The following is a 23,156-nucleotide window of genomic DNA, read 5'->3' on the forward strand; positions in this document are numbered from 1 at the left end:
TAAAAACAGCCTTCCTGGGTATAGTCTGTGGATGAGACTTTTCTACAACATGAAGCACACCTTTGAAATAATATTGCATTTGTCGAACATGAGTTAAGCGGTAAACTCTACCTCTTTTTATCCATATCGGGGCTGACATTTTGCCACTCGCTGTCGACTGAAAATGACACCAAATTTGCTCAGGGTACAGGTAAGGTAGTGAAAGATATAATAACATTTTTAATACCTAAATTTATATACCAACTATTGTTACACATATGAACATTTTAATTTTCCATATTAACCTTTGAATTAGAAATCTTGTGTCTCAGCAGGGCACATGATGTTGACCTCGTATGCTCTAACCTTAAGCTTGAACGACGTTGTTTTGTCTAAAAAGTTCCTTCTCCGCACTTCTTTGCCAAAACACATTTGGCTCTCACAGTCTGCCTAGACACTGATTGGGCCAGAAATTCGTTGTTTTAAATACACGCACATCTCACCAATGAAAACAGAATTCGTTTTGAAATAATACACATACACATACATTATTGTCTCTATCAGTTATGTCCAGTTCGGGTTGTTTTGCGAGATATTGTTTTGGGGAAGTCAGACCCTTCAACTATGTCCCAGTTTATGCACCAAATTTGCCCCTGAACGTTTGTTTACATTAGACTTCGTCTTGCCACCTCCTTTGGAAAAGTACTGGCCAAAATTATCAGAGGGGCGGATTTTAAGAAACTATATATAGCGTCTGCAACCCGGAAGAGGGGACACATTCTGACGCTCAGAAATTCCACGTTCTTAAGTGATGTACCTGAGTGTTGAATGTTCCAAGAGATCTCTTGTTTGATTAAAAATCATTTTTGCAAAGAATGTATTTTTCTTACAACAACTCACCCTCATATTTGAACACGCAAGGAGGACAAAATACCTCCAAATCTTTCAATTGGCGACCACCGACGTTTCGACAGTTTCCAGCGGGGCGTTCAGGGACGGGCAGAATTCTACGGCCACATAATAATTAAGGTAAGTGGACAAATGAATCCACGTTTTAGGAATTCTGTCTGTTTCAGGGCGCGGCGGCTGGTAAATTCGTCGTGTAAAATTATTTTGAGGCTGGAGTCTGTGTAAGAAAAATAGTGATGAATTTTGAAATCGTTTGCTTGGACGTGAAAGTCCCAGATTTCGGATTTTACCACGGTGTTTGAACTATACACGTGGTGACGTGGTAGTGTATGCGGAAATGCGCAGATGATATGCGATCTTTTTGGAGTTATAAAGATTAATAACGATCGCTTGTAAGTCAGTCTGGGAAACATTTTGTCTTTACAATTTGGTTTTTACAGACGATAGATACGTAGATAATTGATTTGAAGTCTGTGTATATGAGGTTAAGAATAACGATCGCTTGTAAGTCAGTCTGGGAAACATTTTGTCTTTACAATTTGGTTTTTACAGACGATAGATACGTAGATAATTGATTTGAAGTCTGTGTATATGAGGTTAAGAATAACGATCGCTTGTAAGTCAGTCTGGGAAACATTTTGTCTTTACAATTTGGTTTTTACAGACGATAGATACGTAGATAATTGATTTGAAGTCTGCGTATATGAGGTTAAGATATAAGATTAAGTTGTTGAAGTTGAGAGTAAATCAGCTGGGGAAACATTATTGTTGTAACCAAGCGGTAGATGTATGGGCATTGGTTTTACGTCCATACATATTTAAGTTGAGAGAAGTCGGCTCAAAAAGCATCTTTGTCTTGATCCCTGCCTGATGCGCGGGAGAGACAAACACTTTGTTTTTATGAGTAATAGATTCTTGGGTAATTAGATAACGAAGATCCTTGAATAAGTGTTGCCGATTAAAGCTGCGGGAGGATCGACTGCTTCATTTTCTAGGGACAAAGGACTCAACTTATAGGAAGTCAGATTGACATAAAACGGATTTAGTACGCCGTTTTAAGATTAATCGATAGGTCTATGAATAATTGGATATTGACATTTTTAGACAAGATATAAGAGATATAAGATGTATTGACTCAACTCGTGGAAGTCGGGCTGACTAAAGCATATTTGATACGACGCTTTAGATCAAGCCAATAGGTCTATTGAATATTCGTGATTAAAATTCAAAGACAAAGAAACTGTTGAAGCTGGGGTAGCGCAGTTGACATCCGGATATTTATGTGTTGATATGTCGTACAAAACGACATGTCTTGTCTGTCCGTTGTGTGTATGCCGTCTGATCGGTGAAGAAACTCTAACGTTACGGTAAAATCTTAAAGGGACCGCGACGAGAACAGTTGATTAATTCTGTTATAAGTGAGACGTCACTTCATTTAAATATTAATACAACTGAACTATGATAATTTACAATATAATATAATATAATACAAATCAATAAGCTATAAAATACCTGAGTTAATAATTAAGACGAAACATGGACACTCTATTTGAACTCAAAACACAGTGGTTTGACCCGAATGGGATTCCGTTGAGTTTAGATGGGATGACGCTGGATAAACAAATTGGAAACGCATGCGCTGTGGCTATAGGGATTTTACCTACAAAGGCTAAACGAGAAACAAAAAAAGAACTTTGCGACTGGATGCAAGACGGCTGTAGAAAAGGTTATTTTCCGTCATTACAATCTGCAGTGTGTCTAATCTCTTTGATGAAGAACGTTGAACTTGCATGTGTGAAAAAACGTCACGAACTAGATGAGCTGGTGCAACACACATCTGTAATTTCTTCGAGTGGAAGAAAAGCCAGAAATGATCGAAAGCTTGTTGACAAAATAATGAATAATGCTAGAATACTAGCTTTAGGTATTTTTGTGAAGTTATAACCATGTATATAACTAAATAATGATATAAGACTAAATGATTTGACCTGATATGACTTCCGCTAGTCGGAATTAAAGCTTCCGGATTAATCATACCGTTTAAATAATGACTTAAAATGTAATTAATATTGAACGACGGGACTTGATTATATTGTGAAAAAGGTTAGTTTATTCTAATAAGATATGGCATTTGTTCGATGGTTTTAATGACGGCAATTTAACTTTGAATGTGCGTACACGGCGACCGCCCGTTAATAATGTTATGAGTGTATGTAATTTTATATAGAGGAGAGTCCCGGACGTATCTTTAAGAAAAGTGTATTGAAAAAATGATGAATACTGAAATGTTGCTTTGCAAATAAAATAACTGTATAATACAAATTTATGTAATAAAACAAATTAAGCCGTTTAATAAGCGCTAAACGGGATAAATTAATTAGACGGTAAAATTACTAATAAAACTTCTAACGCTAAAACCCGCAATTGTCTGCGTTAAATAATTGAACGACATTATATAAATTGTTGCCGTAACTGATTTTATAAGCCCCTTACATAAATTTCTTAAGCACTAACGTTGAATACTTAAACTGGCTTCAAGAGTGCAAATACGTCATATTTAAAAATTATGTTTGCTATAAACGAACGAATATTAATACACAAATAACATAGAGAGGTATAGTTTTAAGATATTATAAAATTTAGATGCATGTCTTATGCTTGTAGAGCATGGGTGGCTTTGACTGATTGTAGTTGCTATGACTCATTCCCTTTCTCGGGTTAAAAAATGCCAACAGCCATCAATCTTTGTAATGAGGTCAAATAAAATGTTTTTATAAAAGGTAATGTTAATTGTGTGATTGTTTTAGATTAAATAGTTTAGTCTCTACTCTTATTTTAATAATAATAATAATAATAACTAAAAACAAATAACTTGGATGGCAATTAATGTGGAATAATTCTTATATAGATGATTGTTTTTTCCCTTATGATTTTGTTTGTGCGCGAGAACATTGTTTAATAAATTTTAAATATCTTTTCAGAATCAGGAGACACACCCATTAAGGACAATTGGGGTCGCACCAAAGTGCCATGTTCCGGTCCTGGGGATGAAGTAATGTGTTAATTATAATTTAAAAGGAGTTTTTTATTTATTTTTTTTTCTCCGACGTTTATAAATAGAAAGTAATTTTAATCTCTCCTGAATATATTTAACCTTTGAATTCGACATTTGAAGTCTCATTACAAACAGACTGGGGAAGCTATCTGGAAGAAACACATTTTTGACATAATTTGAGGTGCTATGTAATTAAAATCATTCCTGCTTTGACGTTTGACCAAAGGCTGACTTTACGGGCTGCGGCCTCCATTGAGAAAACATTAATTGAAAACTACACACTTATTAATTAACTATATTTGTAAATTGTTAGAGTATATCTGTCCTATTTTATCCTAAGTATTATTTATGAAGGTATGCAAAACATATTAAATTAAATATTGTAAACCATAACAAATATTGACATATAATTAGCAATTATTTAAAATTGTAAACTTTCATTGTTTTAATTATTATTTTTTATTATTTTTATTTAATTTTTTTAATAAAAGAAGTTTTTGGTTTTAATATTTACTGACATGTTATAACCTAAATACTGTTGGGGCGGATTTTAATGTTTTCAGTCGAGTGAGGATTATTGGTCAAGGGTCATTATTTCGGAACAAAGTCAACTGGCGGGACACAGACCTCTTTAAAACCCCCACCCACAGAGAAACTGCAACTGCCACCTGTCACCACCACCAGCAGGGCGGTGGAAAAAGATGCCGCCATACCTGACTACACCTGCAGCCTGCTAACGCCAGATGGAAGGGCGGAGATTCCTGCCGACTATTGCCACAAAGACTGTGCCATCATATACAAATGTGAAAAAAGAAAAACTGCTCCACTGCCAAATGAACTGTTCTATGAAACTGCTCCAAATATTCTGCACAAGCGTCTTCAAAGCGTTCCTGCGTCCAGAACTGTCCTACGAAAGAACTATGCCATACGAAGGCCACACCCAACAAACAATGCTCTCTTTGAATTGCTGATACCGGGCCATATGATTTGACGCTGACTGTTTGCACTGAAATCTATATTTTGACATGGGTAGGGTTATAACATTTACAGTAAAACATTTGGTAAATTTAACTAATTGATTGACAACATTTTATATATACAAATTTTTTATATTTTAAAAACTTTTTGATGTCTATTTTTGATTTGATCTGATTTGTTTATTTTGCTATTTTAAAACAGTCAGTTTTTTGGACAAACATCAAACAGGGGGACTAGTAAGCTTAATGGTAATATTAAAACTAAGGGCAACTTTATGTATTGATAATATTTGATTTTTTGTTAAATTTATTGGTTAAGCTACAATATTTTAAAGTACAAAAGATAATATTGGTAAATTTAAAGTTTCAGAAATTGAAAACAGCTAATATGAATATAGATAAGATATAATTTATTTGAACCTTAATTATTATATTTTATTTTTTAAAACTTGGTCTTTTGATATTTTCCCAAATTCTCTTTTCAAATTTAAACACTGGCTTGGGATGCATTGTTGAATTTACTGGTTAAATATAAACTTTTTCCCCTCTTTTTAAAATAAATACACAAGCTAAATTTAGGTACTGCAAAACTTTATATATTAGTCTGAAAAATTCTCTAAAGCGATCTTTTTCAGAAGGGGGAATTATTAGTTGGTCTGGGTATGTCATTGCGAAATAAAAAATAAATATAAAATTAAAAGTTAGTCTTAATATGATAATTAGAGATAGTCCGTGAGAACGAATTTTATAGGAGGACCTTGGGGAATTTTTTGGACCATGGAGAAGGAGTAAGTTTCGGCAGAGACGACAAATTAAGGTGAATATGTTCCATTTCTATTTTTATTAATCCCTGGGGCCCTGGGGGAAGTTGTTATTTTTTGATTTTATTATTGAGGCGAAAGTTGCATTTGTTTAATGGCCGGAAGCACATTTGACATGCTATATCTATAACAATAAGTATTATAATAACATATTTTAATAATCACATTCTGTAAACAAAATTGGCCTTGTCAGATTTGAACTGGCTAAAAAAGATCTTTATTTTCCTTGCAATCAATGTGCTTAGGTCATTAAAAAACCAGCCAAAGGCTGGATCATAATTGAATGTCACAACATACAGAATTTTTTCCACAGGACGGGCCTGCAGAACTTTACTAAAAATTTACTAACCCCTAACTAATAACACTACCAAAATGCTCTCTCTCAGAAGAAGGGATGTGAATAAAATGTTTATTAGTGACTAATAAAAATGTCCTGCACTCAGACCTGAGGTGATGGAGGGGTCAATCAGTCCAATGACGCCGACACCTGGTTCGTTCAACATCCGGCCTTCAGACCTGCCGGGTCCACTTCCTACTCAACCATTACCTTCAGAGAGACCACTGCTCGAGCCACCTGACCAACTGCTCGAGCCACCAGGGGGAGTCAACAGAGAAACCAGTCGACTGCTGCTTCCAGTGTCAGCTAACGAGCTGAGCATTACCCAATGGAAATAGGAGTAATGTGTCCCTTTTCCCCGGCGTTGCAAAAAAAAAAAAAAAAAAATGAGCCACACTTTCAGGAAACAAACCCCAATTCGATGAATTCCTACATCTCTGGCAGTAGATGTGGGCTAAAGGATTCATCCATCCATTCCCCTGACCGCTTGTCCTCACAATGATTGTGGGGGTGCTGAAGCCGATCCCAACTGGCTTCGGGCAGGAGACAAGGTGCAACCTGGACAGGTTGCCAGCCAAACGCAGAGCTGAAGGACTCTGTTTGAAAAAAACAACAACAAAACGCAAGCAACAAAACCTCCCTAGCCCAAACGACGACAAGTCTTCAATCGCGTCCCGAATTGCACATACACAATGACACTCCTTTTAATCCTTAACTGCCATGCCAATTTCCTGAAATCCCCTGCTACAATTTTTTGACATAATCATAACCCACTGTCTTTATATGTGATATGCTTATTTTGCTGAAAAAACTGAAAAAACAAAATATCTTCTGATGAATCACACTGTTTGACATATGACGGGCGTCCTCTCTTGTTAAAAGGGTGTTTTTCTTCTTCCTGTGTTGCACCTGCTATTATGATGATGAAGATCCCGTGGGAATCCTTTGGTAAAAATGTTTAAATATTTAGTTGTTGGGCTTAGTTAGTGTTTACGTAAGCCCAAAGGGCGGACTGAAAGATATAATAACATTTTTAATACCTAAATTTATATACCAACTATTGTTACACATATGAACATTTTAATTTTCCATATTAACCTTTGAATTAGAAATCTTGTGTCTCAGCAGGGCACATGATGTTGACCTCGTATGCTCTAACCTTAAGCTTGAACGACGTTGTTTTGTCTAAAAAGTTCCTTCTCCGCACTTCTTTGCCAAAACACATTTGGCTCTCACAGTCTGCCTAGACACTGATTGGGCCAGAAATTCGTTGTTTTAAATACACGCACATCTCACCAATGAAAACAGAATTCGTTTTGAAATAATACACATACACATACATTATTGTCTCTATCAGTTATGTCCAGTTCGGGTTGTTTTGCGAGATATTGTTTTGGGGAAGTCAGACCCTTCAACTATGTCCCAGTTTATGCACCAAATTTGCCCCTGAACGTTTGTTTACATTAGACTTCGTCTTGCCACCTCCTTTGGAAAAGTACTGGCCAAAATTATCAGAGGGGCGGATTTTAAGAAACTATATATAGCGTCTGCAACCCGGAAGAGGGGACACATTCTGACGCTCAGAAATTCCACGTTCTTAAGTGATGTACCTGAGTGTTGAATGTTCCAAGAGATCTCTTGTTTGATTAAAAATCATTTTTGCAAAGAATGTATTTTTCTTACAACAACTCACCCTCATATTTGAACACGCAAGGAGGACAAAATACCTCCAAATCTTTCAGTAGCCACCCTTTTTTCTGGGTTTGGTCAGCAAACTGAGACTTGCTTGGTCATAGCTGTTTCCTGAGAAAATTAGATTATTTTACACAGTTTTGTCTTGGTCACGTCATGTGTACCGGACAAAACACCGGTGGCCGCTAGCATAATAGCTAACAAGCTAGCATCTTGGCTAATTTTTTTTAATTCTTTAAAAAAATAAAATGGTTTGAATCTGGATTTCTAAACATTCATACTTGGGGCTGACTACGATAGGTTAAACAGTGTATTTTTACGAGGCGTTGCGTTGTAAAGAACTCACCGAAAATGTGGAAAGCATTTGCCGATTTCGATGAGGATGGCCAATGATAATGATATCCTGATAATATACAATATGAATTAATTGTAAGTGTAACTTTGATGTCCAGTTTTGTGGGATGAACTTGCTTCTACAGCGAAAGTGATATATATTTTTTATGCTCAATCGTTTGCTAGTTTAGTGATATGACTTGAATCTAGCTCAATATAGATAGTCAGGCTTTTACCTTGGAGCAAACGTAGGAATGCTTTTGTTTATCTTGGGACACATTTAGTCTGTGTAATCCATTGAATCCATTGCTCCACTTTGTGGATTCCTCGTGTCCGATTTACACAATCTAAATGTACTAATTAACAATTCCGAACATTTGGGCATTTCTGATATTTCTGCAATGCAACTGCTTCCTTTACACGGTAAAAACAAACAGTGTATTGTAATGCTTTTGCCTGTGACTCGCTTACAAACCTGGCAGATTGTTATAGTAGTCAAATGTCATTTCTTTACATTTTCAAATCAAAATAATCCTCACAAATCAAATTACAACAATCCAAAGTCCATTTCTTTTCAATGAGCTTCCTTTCTCCGACTTGACCGCCATTTTGACCTCATCTCGGAATTGTCAATATGTACGAGGTGTGTGCCAAAAAAATCGATTCTCATTTGGTACGATTCAGAAACGATTTTAAATGTCCCAAAATCGATTTTATTTAAATCATTTTATACCGTCTTGCCTTTGTCTGTGTGTGCCTTTATTTGGAGCTCTGTTCATGTTGTACCCGATTTGGCCACTTAGGGGCAGTGTGGTTCCACGCGGTTTGATACACTATTAAGTTGTAGCCACATTAGAGAGTAGAAGGAAAAAGTCACGATCAAGTTATTCCAATAAAAGTTTTTTTTTGTTGCAGTGTGGAGCCGTTCTTTTGAATGACAAAAGTGCCGCGAGTAGCGCGCTAATTAGCATTAGCGAGTCAGACTGGAGTAGATCATTACAATTCCTTGCACATCTATAGATTGAAGCAAAAATCACTGTCAATCAAATCATTTTGCATCAAAAATCATTCGCAATCGAAAATTGATTCCGAATCGAATCGCAGGCCCAAAAATCGGAATCAAATCGAATCGAATTGAATCGTGACACATTCAAAGATTACCACCCCTAATATGTACGGTTTATTCTACTTGGCCTATGTTAGCATTCACTTTTAGCCTTTTGGACCCCTATGCAGTCTTTCACTTTATGATAGAGTAGACTCTTTTAGTTGGCTGTTTACCTTTTACTTCCATGTTACAAGCAGTGGCGGGTTTTGCCCCACATTGGTACTTTAACAGTTTTGTCCCATTTGACGAAGAAAATTGTGATAATGCACAGTTTAAGCCCCAGGGTCCTTTACACTGACACACTCTTTATGACACCATCCAGGCTGCTGAGTTCAGGCACACATTTTTATAGATGGGCCCCCCACCCGGGACCACTGCTGCCTCTGATTTATATTTCCATAAAGCAATAGGAATATAATAGTTTTATGCTCCGCTTGCTTTAAGACAGACATGAGAGAGACTCACTGCTGCAACTGACAGGCCAATTGATAGAGTCAGGCTGTTCCATCACATTCATTTTTGTTGCCGTTAACCATTTTAAGATATTGGTTTAGCACATAGTGGTTTTAAGGCAACGTTTTCATTGGCAGAATCTGCCCTGGTCTTCATATTCGGCGCGAGGTTTATGTTTGCTCCGCACTTCACAACGCTGTTGTATTTCTAACACTAACAAGGTTTTTCGTCATCTGTGTTGTATTACAGGGTGCGCCATCCTGATAAGGAGACAGCAGGATCACCTGAAATCCGCAGGCTGTATTTGAACAGAATTTGGTGGAGAAATGCAGCCTGGGCTACATATTGGACCTTTGTCTGGCTCGAAAGGTAACATGCTCAGTGCTCATACATCACATCAGAGGTTGAGCTCGGGATTAATTGTTTTGAAGGCCTTAATGTGACCGGCACATTACCGATCTTCATCTATCAATCATTAAACACAAGAAAAAATGCCATAAAACACTAGTTGTTTGTGAAAGCCACCAGACAGTGGAAAACCCCAACACTGAGAATGCCCGAGCCACTGCCTACGTGATTGTCACATGGAACGTAACAGTAGCGAATATGGAAGACAAGATGAGTGAAGCAAAAAGAAAAAAAAAAGAATAATAGCAACCCAGCAACAAGCAAGTGCAATTAGATGAATGGATCAACTTGCATTTCTCTGCTATCATCCAATCAATCCACTTGCATTGTGGCCAAGTGGTGCAGTGATCTACTAGACCCACCCAGCAGACAGAGCTGCAGCTAAAGTTCTTGAATATGGATTTTTTTTTTTTTAACTGATGCTGTTCTGATATTTGGCAGAAAAAAAATCTGATTACTGATTAATTGGCGAATAATCAAATTAATAATTTCTTTATTTGGTCCCTGAACACTTACATTTGGCTGTTTTTCAATACTTAGTTTTTTAGTATTTGTAATTGTAACTTTACAACAGAGGTGGAAGTAATGTTTCAATGTCTTTATATATATCCTATTTTGTAACGTCTCAAAGCTACTGAACGTAGAAAATTGAATTTCGAATCGCTACTGCCACCTGTGGCCTGAAAAGGAAACTGCATTTTCCCTTCTTCGCGTATACAACACGCATATGACGTCACATCTGCACACAGAGGACGAGAAATTCTAACCCGAATCCTGTCTCAAAAGTATTGGCCAGAAGCTTGTAGGAGTACCCATTGTGAACAGCTATGTTTTTAATCTACTTATTAAAAATGTTTCAGTCAAATATAAAGGCTATTGTAAATGTATTTTTTGGGTAAATTATTACAAAGTACAGCTTTAAAAAAAAAAATGTTATTACAAAAAAAGCGGTAATACATGCCAAGGAAATTAAACCCTGATTAAGACTGCATGTCATGATTTTTTATTCAAACAATTTAAAGATTGTTTAGCCTCGGTGAAGGTCTTTGTTTATAGTGACCAACCAGCATGACAGAGGGGATTGAGTTTGAATATTCCACACTATTTAATTAACTGCTTTTTATATAGCACTTTCATCTACATCATATGGCACTGATAGTGGATGGATGGATTTATTTGTTGTTTGATTAATGAGTAGAAACAAAAATGATGCCAAAATGTAGTTGCTAGAATTTGTTTTCAGTACACCAGTTGCTTTCCTTCCCCTTTATGCCTTTTTTATTTTCTATCTCAACCCTGCAGCAACCTCATTCATCACCCTGAAGACTCTTTTTTTTTTTCTAACAGAAACTTGAAACCCAGATGGCTTCTGTTTCCTGGCATTAAATACTGTATAGTAGACTGTCCATTTTGTTTCTCTAAGAGGATACTGCCTGCACATTTTTGAAAGAGACAAAGCCACTCACCTAGTCTCTGCCTAGCATGAGACAAGAGAATATCTAATTGTCTAGTGGCAGATGTAACCCCCACCATTTTTGAGGAGGAAAATAGGAGGATGAGTTGTGGGTGCACAAGGGTGTGGTCACCCATAGGCAGATAAAGAAGATGTGGGATGAAAGGAGACGGTGATGACGGGGTGACAAATGGCTGGACGCAGGGAGAGGACACCTCGCGTGATAATAAAATATGGAGAGGGAAGTCAAAGAAGGCAAGAGTGCGTGAGAGGGAATGAGGTGTAAAGAGGTGAGGGGAGGGAGGGTTAAAGGATGAGCTCATTGCAGTCTCTGGGCTCATGACAGAGGTACCATGAACGATGGGGGGGGGGGGGGGTGGACGCACAGCTGCGAATCGATAGCCAGCGTCTGCGTATCTCACACGCTACCGCAGACAGCCATGCTGCATACACACTAAAAAGCATCTCCCACTTTGGATTTTTGCCCGTTTTCTTTCTTTTTGTGTCACTGGGCTGCACACGAGGAAAGAAGCAGTGGGAAGAAGTGTGGAAAGCTGCCTCACCCTCTTCCTCTCCCTCTATTCTCTCTCTCTCACTCTCTCTCTCTCTCTCTCTCGCTCGCTCGCTCGCTCTCCCACACATCCACATCACATCCACACCCAAGGATAACCTCTGTGCCGCTGCTATCTCTCCCCCCCCCCCTCTAACATCTTTCCGCTTTCTTCCCCCAAAAAGCTACCTTTTGTTGTATTTGAGGAGGAAAATGCACGCCTGAGCCGGTTCTTTTCCTCCCAACACTTTAGCGGATGCTGTACTTTTTTTTTGCTACCTGTGGAGGTTCCCTGCTTGTCTGGTTCTTCCCTACCCGGTTGTCACGTTGAGCGCAGCCCCGCAGAGAGGCAGCATGCTGGGATTGGACGCGTGCGAGTTTGGGGGTCAGGTGCTGGAGCTGCTCTGGCTAACTATGTGCTACAGAGGTGAGGCCATGGAAGTGAGTGTGTGTGTGTGTGTGTGTGTGTGTGTGTGGTCTCTTTTAACTAGTACGGTACAACTTCACTGATTCAACAAGATGTATGACGTGTTAAAGACAACTTCATAATTAGGTTTTATTTGCTCTTTAGCATGCGCGTGTTTAAAGGGTGTGCATATATGCTCTTAGTGTGAGTGTGTGTGTGTTAGTGTGTACGCACACGCGCCATATGTCTCAATCGTGGCGGGTGTGGACATTTTTATGTCCGACATGAAACGCTGCCAAGACAAGCCAAAGATAGCAAATCAATAGCTATTGATCACGTGTGTGTGTTGAGTGTGTTTGTCTCGCTGCATCATTGTGGTTCTGCCCGTACAGAAAAAAATGTTGAGAAAACATTGAATTGTCTTCAAATGTATGCATGGGGAGTTGCTTTCTTACCTCCAAAGGGGAATTCTCTCACGTGCAAATAATTCTTTTTGTGTGCGTGCAAATGTGATGACACAGCGTATCCGCCACACAAATGATGTCACCAACTTCTGAAGCCGGTGTGTGTGTGTGTGTGTGTGTGTGTGTTTGTGTTTGTGTGGTGGTGGGGGGGGGGGTGTTTGATGGCCTCTCTGCAGTAGTGCTGAACAGTGACAGATGGCGGAAGGTTCCGGGGTTTCCCCTCACATAGGTGTGTGTAGGGGACTTTGAGGTTTATGGCAAATGAAGACAAAGGCTCATAAGAAACAGGGAAGTGAATGACATTCTCAGGATAGAGAGAAAATAAGACGCTACAAAGAAAGCTCAGCCCTTCAGGAGAAGTGACACAATTTATATCATCTGTTACTCCGTTTGTTTTTGTATGTAGAATTTATTAATATTTTATGTAGCGTCCAATATAAATAAAATTTATTGGAAATGTCTAAAACTAATTTGCTAAATAGTCAGACGCCCTCTTTTGTATCAACTTTCAATGTAATCGTTTATTTAAGAGAATCTTAAAATGACCTCACAGCCAGTGACGGGAGGCCACAATTGGAGTTATGTGCTCCCTCCTACGAGCTACAGTTTGGAGGTGAGCAGCAGCCTTTTGGTCCAAATGGAGACGCTTCAGGGAGGGCTGACTGACTCCAAAATAAAGTGCATTACTGTAATCCATCTGGATTACTGTTGAGAAAGAAGAGGCTTTACCTTAGCCAGCTGCCTAAAATAAAACAAATAAAGTTTAATTTAAAATTTAATAGCTAATTAAAAAAGACAGTGTGTAGAATTTAGTGCCATCTAGTGGTGAGCTATTAGAATGTAATGACCTTAGTTGGAAACTTGTGCATTTTGAACAGGCCAGAGAGGCCACACTTGGCAAGCCTACCATCAATTTGCGAAGTTCTTCTCCTTCGGGTATCCGTAGCAGAAAGATGGCGGCGAAACATGTCAGCCTCCTGTAAGGCGCGGTGCAATTTATGTACGGGTAATATAATAATTAGTGATTATTCGTAGACCTACAATTATATAAAAATAAATGTATGTTGATGAGATTTTTATTTTATGCATATTATTTAAATTAATTGTGTGTGTTTTAATGAAAGCACATTGAAAAATTGAAAAATTCGACACATTGTGCCTTTAAAACTAAGTCTGTTGACTTTAGTTAATATAACTATATTACTAAAATTTCATCCATCTTAATTTACTTGGGTTCAATTAACTTAATGTATCCAGGGTAGTCTATTAAAATTAACCCAGGTAAAATTCACACTTGCAGACAATTTGGAGCCTTCAATTCACCTACCTATATGCTTTTCGGAATAGGTGAGAAAACCAGAGAAAACTGCACGGGTTTTTGTTTTAGAAACACGAGATTATTTATCACCAATTACGTGTTAGATTAGATAGCCAATATCCTTTACTTGAGTGATTTGGACTTCAGCGTCACTAGCACCTATAGCTTAAAAAGTCGTAGCAGCTGGTCATCATATTGCCTGAGTTATGATAAGCGTCTTTGCATACTGATGTTTGCATTTAAAGCTCTGTACCCATAAAGCTTTGTGCGGGCCGCATGGAGCCACTAAAGCCATTAGCTTGCAGTAGAAACCTCAGACATGCTTTTGAAGACGGCACTTTTGAGCCTGAAAGATTCATTTCATTCGGTGGTTGTAACTAACATGATGCAGCAAGAAAAGGAAAAAGTCGTTTGGTTTGAAATCCTCCTTTCTCCCGTCTTCAACCTGTCTCTCCTCACACTGGGCTGGGCCCCACCCTTCCCTGCCTCCCTCAATCATTTGACATGATCATAATGTCCTCCCATCCGCCATCATTTTTTGACCTCATTTTCTCTCCTATTCCTTCTTATCTTTCTTTCCCTCACTATCACCTACTGTTGGAGCCTCCATACTTATTAATCCCTCTTTTGCACGCTAATTCACACATTCACACGCTACATGTGTTATTTGCCTATTTTCTGTCAAATCCAAACGCAACTGTTAGTTTTGAATGTTAAATGAACAGACTCAGTTATGAGACCCCGAGGACTCATTGAGCATAAATTCAAATTTTTTTAACGACACAGTCCCAAGGCGCGAGCTTTGTCTCATACAGGTCTTATGTATTGCTGCTAAAAACTAATTTAAATACCAAGTGAGAACTAGCTGCATTTCCTCCATGCTCGTAAACAGTATCGACAAGTGCCCCGTAATAATAAAAGGCTATTGAACTGTGCTGGTGTGTTTCAGATTTGTGTAATAAACAGGCTGGAGTTCTGTATGTGAGTCGTGCCATGCGTGTGCGTTGTGTGTCACTGAGATTTGGGGTGTTGCTTAGAGTGCTGACGGGGCATCTGCAAGCTGGCATTCAGCAGATCGACGGTAGTCTTCTTGTCACGTTGTTTCAGTGAAGGCCACATGGCCGGCAAATGCACTTGCATAGACTGTATGAATGTCGATCTGATTCTTTTGGTTCTGCAAGATTTGCTTCCAATTGGTTTTACTTTCTCCTTTGTGTCTTTTGATGTGTTTGCGCATGCACAAACAGGCCTCTTTTTTTTATTTTCTTTTTTAAAGATTTTAGAACAGAGGACCCAACCAGTCCTCTGTTCTAAAATCTTTAAAAAATAATAATAAAAAAAAAAAAACAGAGCCGTAACGCTAGGCTTCAAAGGACTATAACAGGGGTGTCCAAACTTTTTCCTCGTACACACATACAGTAAAATCAAAGGATGCAAGGGCCACTTTGAATTTGTATTAATTCAATTTAACAAGCACATTAAAATCAGTCAACCAAGCAGTTGCTTATTGTTTATATGTTAGTGTTTTTGGAAAAACTATCACTTGAACAGGTTAGGATGACAAGATTGGGGGCAGGTTGAGACTTTGTAACCCACCAGAAAATGTCAGCCCCTGCACTGAACAACAACCAAATCCCAATATCTACATTCAGAACCAAACAAGGAGCAATCTGTCACAAGCTGACCATTTACTTCATGTGATATTGTCTCAATTTGGAACTTACACTGCACAGAAATTCAAGGAAACCATTTTGCTTGTAAAAATTATCATTATTCACCACAGTGTTACTTGTTTCGTTTTAAAAAGTTCATTTGCATATTTAGAAAAGCTTTACAGTATTTAAAGCAAGTTTATTAGTAGCATATGTCATTTTTAGTATTTGCCACGGGCCGCTTAAAAGTGGACGACGGGCCACAAATGGCCCCCGGGCCATAGTTTGGTAACAACTGGACTGCTTAGTAAAGAAAAAAATATGACATACAAACACAAATTGGGAAGTTATTTTTTTGTTGACAAGATATCAATGTCTCGTCATCTACTAATAAAGAGATCTTAACTCAATCACTGCCATTGACGGTTATAGACGTCAAAAAATCATTTTAACTATTTCTATTAGTTTAACATTTTTTCCCACTTTTGTTAAGAGTATGAAAACCATGACAAAAAAATTCTATTGTACATTTACAACAGATATAAAATTTGTGATTAATCGTGAGGTGTTTTTTTGTTGTTGTTGTTGATCAAGGGCAGACAAAACAAGTTTTACTTCTTTCTGTCCCCTTTTATTCTTTTGCTTTACTTGGAATTAGAATATTTGATTCTTTAAAAAAAAGATGATTAAAAATACGAAAATTTCAATTAAAAAAATAAAGACGAAAAGATTATTAAGAATTAGGAGCGTCAGGGGATAAAAACGTTTCCGTAATTAATTGCATGATTTACAATTACGATTAACTCACGATTAATCAAAAAACCCAAAATTTTACATCTGTTCTAAATGTACAATAATTTTTTTCTAGGTTTTCATATTCTTGTTAACAAAAGTGGAAAAAATGTTAAACTAATAGAAATAGTTCAAATGAATTTTTGACGTCTATAGCCGTCAATGGAATGTGAATGAGTTAATTTTCTATTAAATCCAATCTGAGTTCAATCCAAATCGTCTGAAAAAAATGCCTAAAAAGTCCAACAAAACCTGCAGTTTGTGATGTCAAACTTGTGAGACTTCACCAAAAAGGCATGTGTGTATGTGTGTGTGTGTTCTTTTTTAATGCTTCTCTTGGACTATTGTTTCATGCCTCCACTAATGGGTACCAGTGATGGCCAAGAGCATCTTGATCATAACCATCAAACCTTAAATATTATTTTCCACTTACGAAAGGCTTGGGCTGTTCAGTGCAATATAAACAATGCAATTAATCAAGTTACATTCCAAAATTTTACCAAGCAGATACCATGCGGTCTCACCACACAACTAGTTGACAGTATCACATTATCATTGTATACTACAGTGGTTAACTTATCTTAACGCAATTAGTTGAAATTGTTATTAAAATATTGTATGCATTCTTAATAAATTTACATGATGGTGACAGCTTTAACGTCGAAAAAGGTTTAGGTTGACATCATTTCCTATGAGGAGATTTGTTTTTAAATTTGAACAACTTGGAAATCAGCGAGTGTCACCCAAATGGGTCGTGTTCCACTTTGGAGGCTCCAACACATGTTCATTAGATCATGCGCTTATTATTTGGACCAGCAGTAAAAAATAAATGTTAAAAAACAGCATATTTAAACACACTGTTTATCACAAGAAGGATACTTTTAATGTGTATTGTTGCAAATAGTGTTCCATGGCTCTGCTTTCTCATGTGAACATCATCTCTCACTCTCCTCCGCCTCAAGCCATCTGTTGCCTGCCAAACTGTGTGTTGATTTTACACAGCATGTTGATTTAACTAGAAAAGCCAGCAGCAACACTCGGTCTCTTAATTTGTCATGCAACTAAGCAGGCCTTTTTTTTTTTTTTGGGCTAACAAGACTTGATTTGGCAAGAACAGTTTCTGCACTTTGGAGCAGTCATTTCAGTACACGTGGGCACAAGTGATGACAGTGAAGATGGCTAATTTCACTTCTGTAGTTATTTTAGTTTCGGCACTTAGAACGTACCCAAAGGCAACATCATCACTTAAATGATTCATTTAACTGTTTTATCTGTGTGTTTCAAAGTGTATATTTTGTTGTAAAAAGGCTGTACCCCACTTTCTACAGTTAACCATATGCTGATTTCACAGCTTCACTCACTGGACATTTTATTAGGTACATAATCCAAGAGCTGTGTCAAAAATCTGTACAACGATATGAATATTTTCATGTGTGACAATTTTGTATTTGCAGGCATGACGATGACCATTAGAGTATAGTTTAAGAAATCCATGTTAAAACACATCAGACAGGATTTCTGTAAACGCCTGCTTTTTAAAAAATAAATGAGAAGCGGTTGTGTGCCAGGTCAGCAGCCTGGAGACCAAAGAGGATAACATTGTTGTGAGAGTGGTACGTTCACTGTGCGGAAGGGGAGAGTGTGAATGCTCAGGTGTTTGATATGTAAATGATGGCGAACAAATCATTTATGAGGTAATGTTACATTCATACCTAATTAACTGCAATGCATTTATACAATATTTCATAATGGAATTGGCTTGCAGTGTTTATTAATTAAGTTAGTTTTAGTTAAGTCATTGAGTGGCATTTAAACCCATTGTCCCTTGTAAAGTGTGTTCCCCCCTTGGAGTCTGCTGGATTTCATCAAAAAAAAAAAAAAAAAAAACTAATCCTTTGAAATGAGTGACAGTTTATGTCCAAAATAGAAAGCAGACAATATTGAAGTTTTATTATAGCTATTCACCTGAAATGAACCTCATGAATTTCAAATCAGCATGTAGCTTTTGATAGAAATCAGGAATTCCGTCAGTATCCAGATACTCTGACCAAGAAATGTCAATCATCTTGGCTCTTTACGTCTCATCCATTTGACTGACAGGTGATCTGCCCCACCCCTAACCCCCCCTAGCGACCCCGCTCATGACACGGGGTGTAGATATAGATGATGGCTGCCTGGATGGACGGATGTTTTATTGCGTCAAATGAAAATTATTGTCGCCAAGAGTGTACCTTCAGTCACATCCGAAGAGAAGCAAAGCGATGATGTCACCGTAGAGGGAGTTGAAAGGGTTGCCATGGTGACGGACAAAGGCAAGCGTGTTTGGCTCAGAATGGGTGTGGTGCTGCTGTAAGCAAGCAGTGCAGGGCTTCACGTGCGTGCGTACGTGTGTGTGTGTGTGTGAGAGAGAGAACACATTAAGCTAATATATTGACTGAATCTATAAGACAGAGTGATTAGGTGCATTCCTTCACACTTTATGTGTGTTTGTGTGCATGTTTGTGTACTTCCTGTCATCCAATTACCTCTACATACTGATCTGATGTGTCTCATTACAACTGAGATACCAGAGTAAACAGCAGGTTGTCTCCTGTGGTGCACACACACTATGAAATGTGTGAATTGATGTCATGTTTTATTTCCTCAAACGATCATACAAAGAGATGAAATTGTCTCACTGTGGAACGGATCACTAGACAATATGTTTGCAAGCACTCATGATGGCATCGCGATACAGCCATGGCTCAATAATCGAAATAGGAGAAGAAAGCGTTCATTAGGGATACGTAAAAATAGAAGATATTGTCTGCAGCAAAATTAAAACTACATTATTATTATTATTATTATATCTCTAGAACGCTTATGATGACTTTATCAATGCAATTCCTTTATGGTTTATTTCATAGTTCAATAGCTGATTTAGCAGAATTTGACACTGTTCAGCATAGTTCAACCTTGATTGTTGAAAACAATACTTTCATTATTCATAGATGTCTGCTCTTAAAAAATGTTTTTTTCAGCTTTCGTATTGACGGTATGGCGATTCTTAGCTTTATTAAAATAAGATAAAAGAAATAGTGCCACAAATCATATAATCAGCTGAGCTAATTATTAAAACGTGACATAATAAAACTACAAAGTGCTATAGTCACATATTTACATTATCCATTATATCATATTATATAATAAATACAATCATCATAGCAGGTTAAAAACAAGTACACCTATGTACGATATACCTCACAGAATTTTTAAACAATGATATCAGGATGAATAAAGTGAGTTCTATTATTGGTAATAGAGCATTCCATTTGTTTGCGGCAGTAAATTTGAAAAGAACATCAACAGTAGTGTAGAGTAGACTTGGAGAAGGAAGAGGTTAATAAAACTGCTGGAATGGAGAGTGGGGGTGGTGCGAAGATAGGGTGGGGTCTTGCCAATAAGGGTTTTAAAGATAAACACCATCCAGTGAACTTTATTTGGATATTTCTCCAACATCATGCATTGACATTTGTCATCATTCCTTCTTTACCAAAGGTTTCCTGATGGACAAGAGGGATTTGCCTGTAGAGGAGGAAGAAGACGACAGGAACCTCAACTACAATCCGCCAGCTCAGAAAACTTTGCGGGAGATTCAGGATCTGGACAAGGACGACGAGAGTCTGGTGAAATACAAGCAGACGCTGCTGGGGACCCGACCAATGATGGCAGGTGTGTGTGTATTGCATACATAGGTTATTACGTGAGGAAAGCAAAGTTCAAGCCAGTGGTCATGTGACTGCAGCTCTAATTGAATCATTGCAACAACTCCCGTGCGTAGATGCAGATGAAGTCATCAAGTTCTGATTACGCACACACACCAACACACACCAACACAAACCTCCTTGCTCAGCAGCATCTCATATCGCACAGTCAGGCTGATAACTGATATCAGAAGAACAACACAGACTGGAACATAACCCAACACAATGCACAGTACATGTTGGATTGATTTAAGCATGTTGTCACTTTTATTTACATTACCCTTACCTCATTCACTGCCATTGACGGCTATAGACGTCAAAAATTTATTTGAACGATATTTGTTTCTACTTTTGTTAACTCTTTGACTGCCAAAAACGTTAAATAACGTTTAGTAAAATCCTAGGGAGGAGTGCCAAAGACGTTAAAAGACGTTTGTTTCAAAACAGAGGTGAAATTAACCATTTTCTATTGTTGATTACTGAAAAACGGAATAAGGTAGAAACAAACTTTTTTTTCTGATGAAAGATGAGAGTCCAATCTTTCATTTGGTAGTATGTGTGTTTCCATAGTCCAAACACAACATTTTCTGTGGACCTTGAAAGATCAGTCAAAATGCTTAAATCGGCTGGCACCCACGGCATCCCTTTTCTGAAAACGTCTGGCAGTCAAAGAGCTAACAAGAGTATGAAAACCTAGAGTTTTTTTTTAATTGTGCATTTATAACAGATATAAAATTTGTGATTAATCGATTAACTACAATTTAAATAATTGAATCGTCTGACGCCTCTAATTTTTTATAATCTTTTCTTTCTTTCTTTTTAATTAGGGGCAATATTTAATTGTAATTAATCACATGACTTCACTCAAGATTAATCACAAATTTTACATCTGTTCTAAATGTACAATATATTTTTTTCTAGGTTTTCATACTCTTGTTGACAAAAGTGGAAACTAATAGTTCAAATAAATTTTTGACGTCTATAGCCGTCAATGGCAGTGAATGAGTTAAATAAAAGGAAGAAAAATGGTTTCATAAATGTGATGTTCTGCAGACTTCTCAGGCCCAAACATCCAGGTGACCAAACTGACCCTGTTATTTGACGAGCCATCTGGACCAGCCACCATCAACCTAACAGGTACACACGCCAGCAAGTGCTACACTGTGCCGCCAACATAAATGCACAAATCGCTGGGCTGCCCTGGAGCAAGGCATCTCACCAAGTTGTGCTGCATTCGCCAGCAGAATGTCTGCATTGGGTGTGTCCGAAGAGAGGGACAGGCAGAGCAGAGTGAGAGAGCTAAATGTTTGCTTAGTGGGCATTATTGACATTTTCCCCTCGGCGCAAGCGGAGGCAACAGCTAGGGAGGTTGTGTGAGGTGTGTGTTGGCCTCCATTCATGCATGTATTCATGTACTGTACAAGTTTGATAGATTTGCTTGCAACGGGACTTTCATATTCACACATTTGCTTTAGGTTTGATTCGCAAAGCAATTACCACTTTGTATGGAACAATTTCCTGTCATGCAAATGGGCCGAGCACATCATAAAGTGCATCTTGTCATGTGTAATGTAACGTTTGCTGAATTGCACAATCGGGAAATGATTGCGCCGCTCTTCTGGATGGGAACGATACAGAGCTGCTGCTCTCTGTACGAGATAATGCAAACAAACAGGGCGGCCCGCGAAATATATTTGGAACCGTTCCTCAAAATAATGCACTTTGTAACTTCTTTCTATGTGTGGTGGAAAATTTGATGGAGCGTAAGAAATAGAATATACAGTAGAGTGGTGCCTTGAGATGTGAGCAGGGTTATTATAGTTTGGGAAGTTTTCATTTTAGTTAGTTTTTATTTTGTTTTGAGTTTTATTTTTTCAATTTTGTTAGTTTTAATTAATTTTCAAGGTGGTTCTGTTAGTGTTGATTAGTTTTAGTTATTTCATAAATGCTTAGTTTTAGATTAGTTTTAGTTAGTTTCAGTATTAGTTTTAGTTTTTGAAGAAAAAAAAAGTGTATTACTTTTGCGCAATATTTAAAAAACACCACGGGAGCGACGTCATCTGAAGGTGCTTTTCTATTGGCTGCTGCTAGATGATGTCACTTTTCTCCTTATTCCGGTTAATATCCAAATAAATCTACTTAAAATCCCATTTAAAATCATCCCCAAAGACTCATGCATTTAATTAATTAACAAAGACTAAAACGAAGGACATTTTTACTATAATTATATTTAGTTTTAGTTAGTTTTGTAAACATAAAATGTAGTTTCAGTTAGTTTTCGTTGTTTGAAAAGCATTTTTAAAGCCTTTTTTGTTTTATTTAGTTAACAAAATTGTTTTGGGGATTTTAGTTTTAGTTTTTTCATTAGTTTTAGTTAACTAAAATAACCTTGGATGTGAGTGGTCTGTCACCTGGCTATTTTTTATTGTATTTTTTGCTTTAACTTGCGAGCAATTTTTTTTTTTTTAGATATGAGCATTGTATTGAATTCAACTCGACTTCACAACGAGAGAATTTTAAGTTTTGAGCGTGGTGACGGAACAAATTAAACTCGTTGGCCTAGTATATGACTAACATGCGCAAACGCAGTACAGACGCTCCCCACCTTACGAACGAGTTACGTTCCGGACGATCGTTCGTAAGGTGAATTTGTTCGTAAGTTGCTTCAGTGCTATATTTTGTATTATAATTTATGTTTAAAGCCTA

At 37.6% G+C, this 23,156-nt stretch overlaps 1 protein-coding gene across 9 annotated transcripts in view; it reads left to right on the top strand.

Annotated features, from left to right (window-relative positions):
- Positions 1-22: 22 nt before the first annotated feature.
- arhgdig (Rho GDP dissociation inhibitor (GDI) gamma) overlaps positions 23-23,156 on the top strand; it is a 30,781-nt gene continuing 7,647 nt past the window's right edge. Inside the window, exons 1-6 of one of the 9 annotated variants that reach the window (XM_077556624.1) lie at positions 206-1,008; positions 6,185-8,199; positions 9,914-10,033; positions 12,329-12,502; positions 20,245-20,418; positions 21,504-21,587. In XM_077556624.1, the coding sequence (XP_077412750.1) occupies positions 9,991-10,033; positions 12,329-12,502; positions 20,245-20,418; positions 21,504-21,587 (475 nt within the window). In that variant the 5' untranslated portion in view covers positions 206-1,008; positions 6,185-8,199; positions 9,914-9,990. The other 8 variants (XM_077556623.1, XM_077556621.1, XM_077556625.1 and 5 more) reach the window with 8 other exon arrangements.

This window comes from Vanacampus margaritifer, chromosome 2 (genome assembly GCF_051991255.1).
Source record: "Vanacampus margaritifer isolate UIUO_Vmar chromosome 2, RoL_Vmar_1.0, whole genome shotgun sequence".
In the NCBI taxonomy this organism is placed as follows: Eukaryota; Metazoa; Chordata; class Actinopteri; order Syngnathiformes; family Syngnathidae; genus Vanacampus; species Vanacampus margaritifer.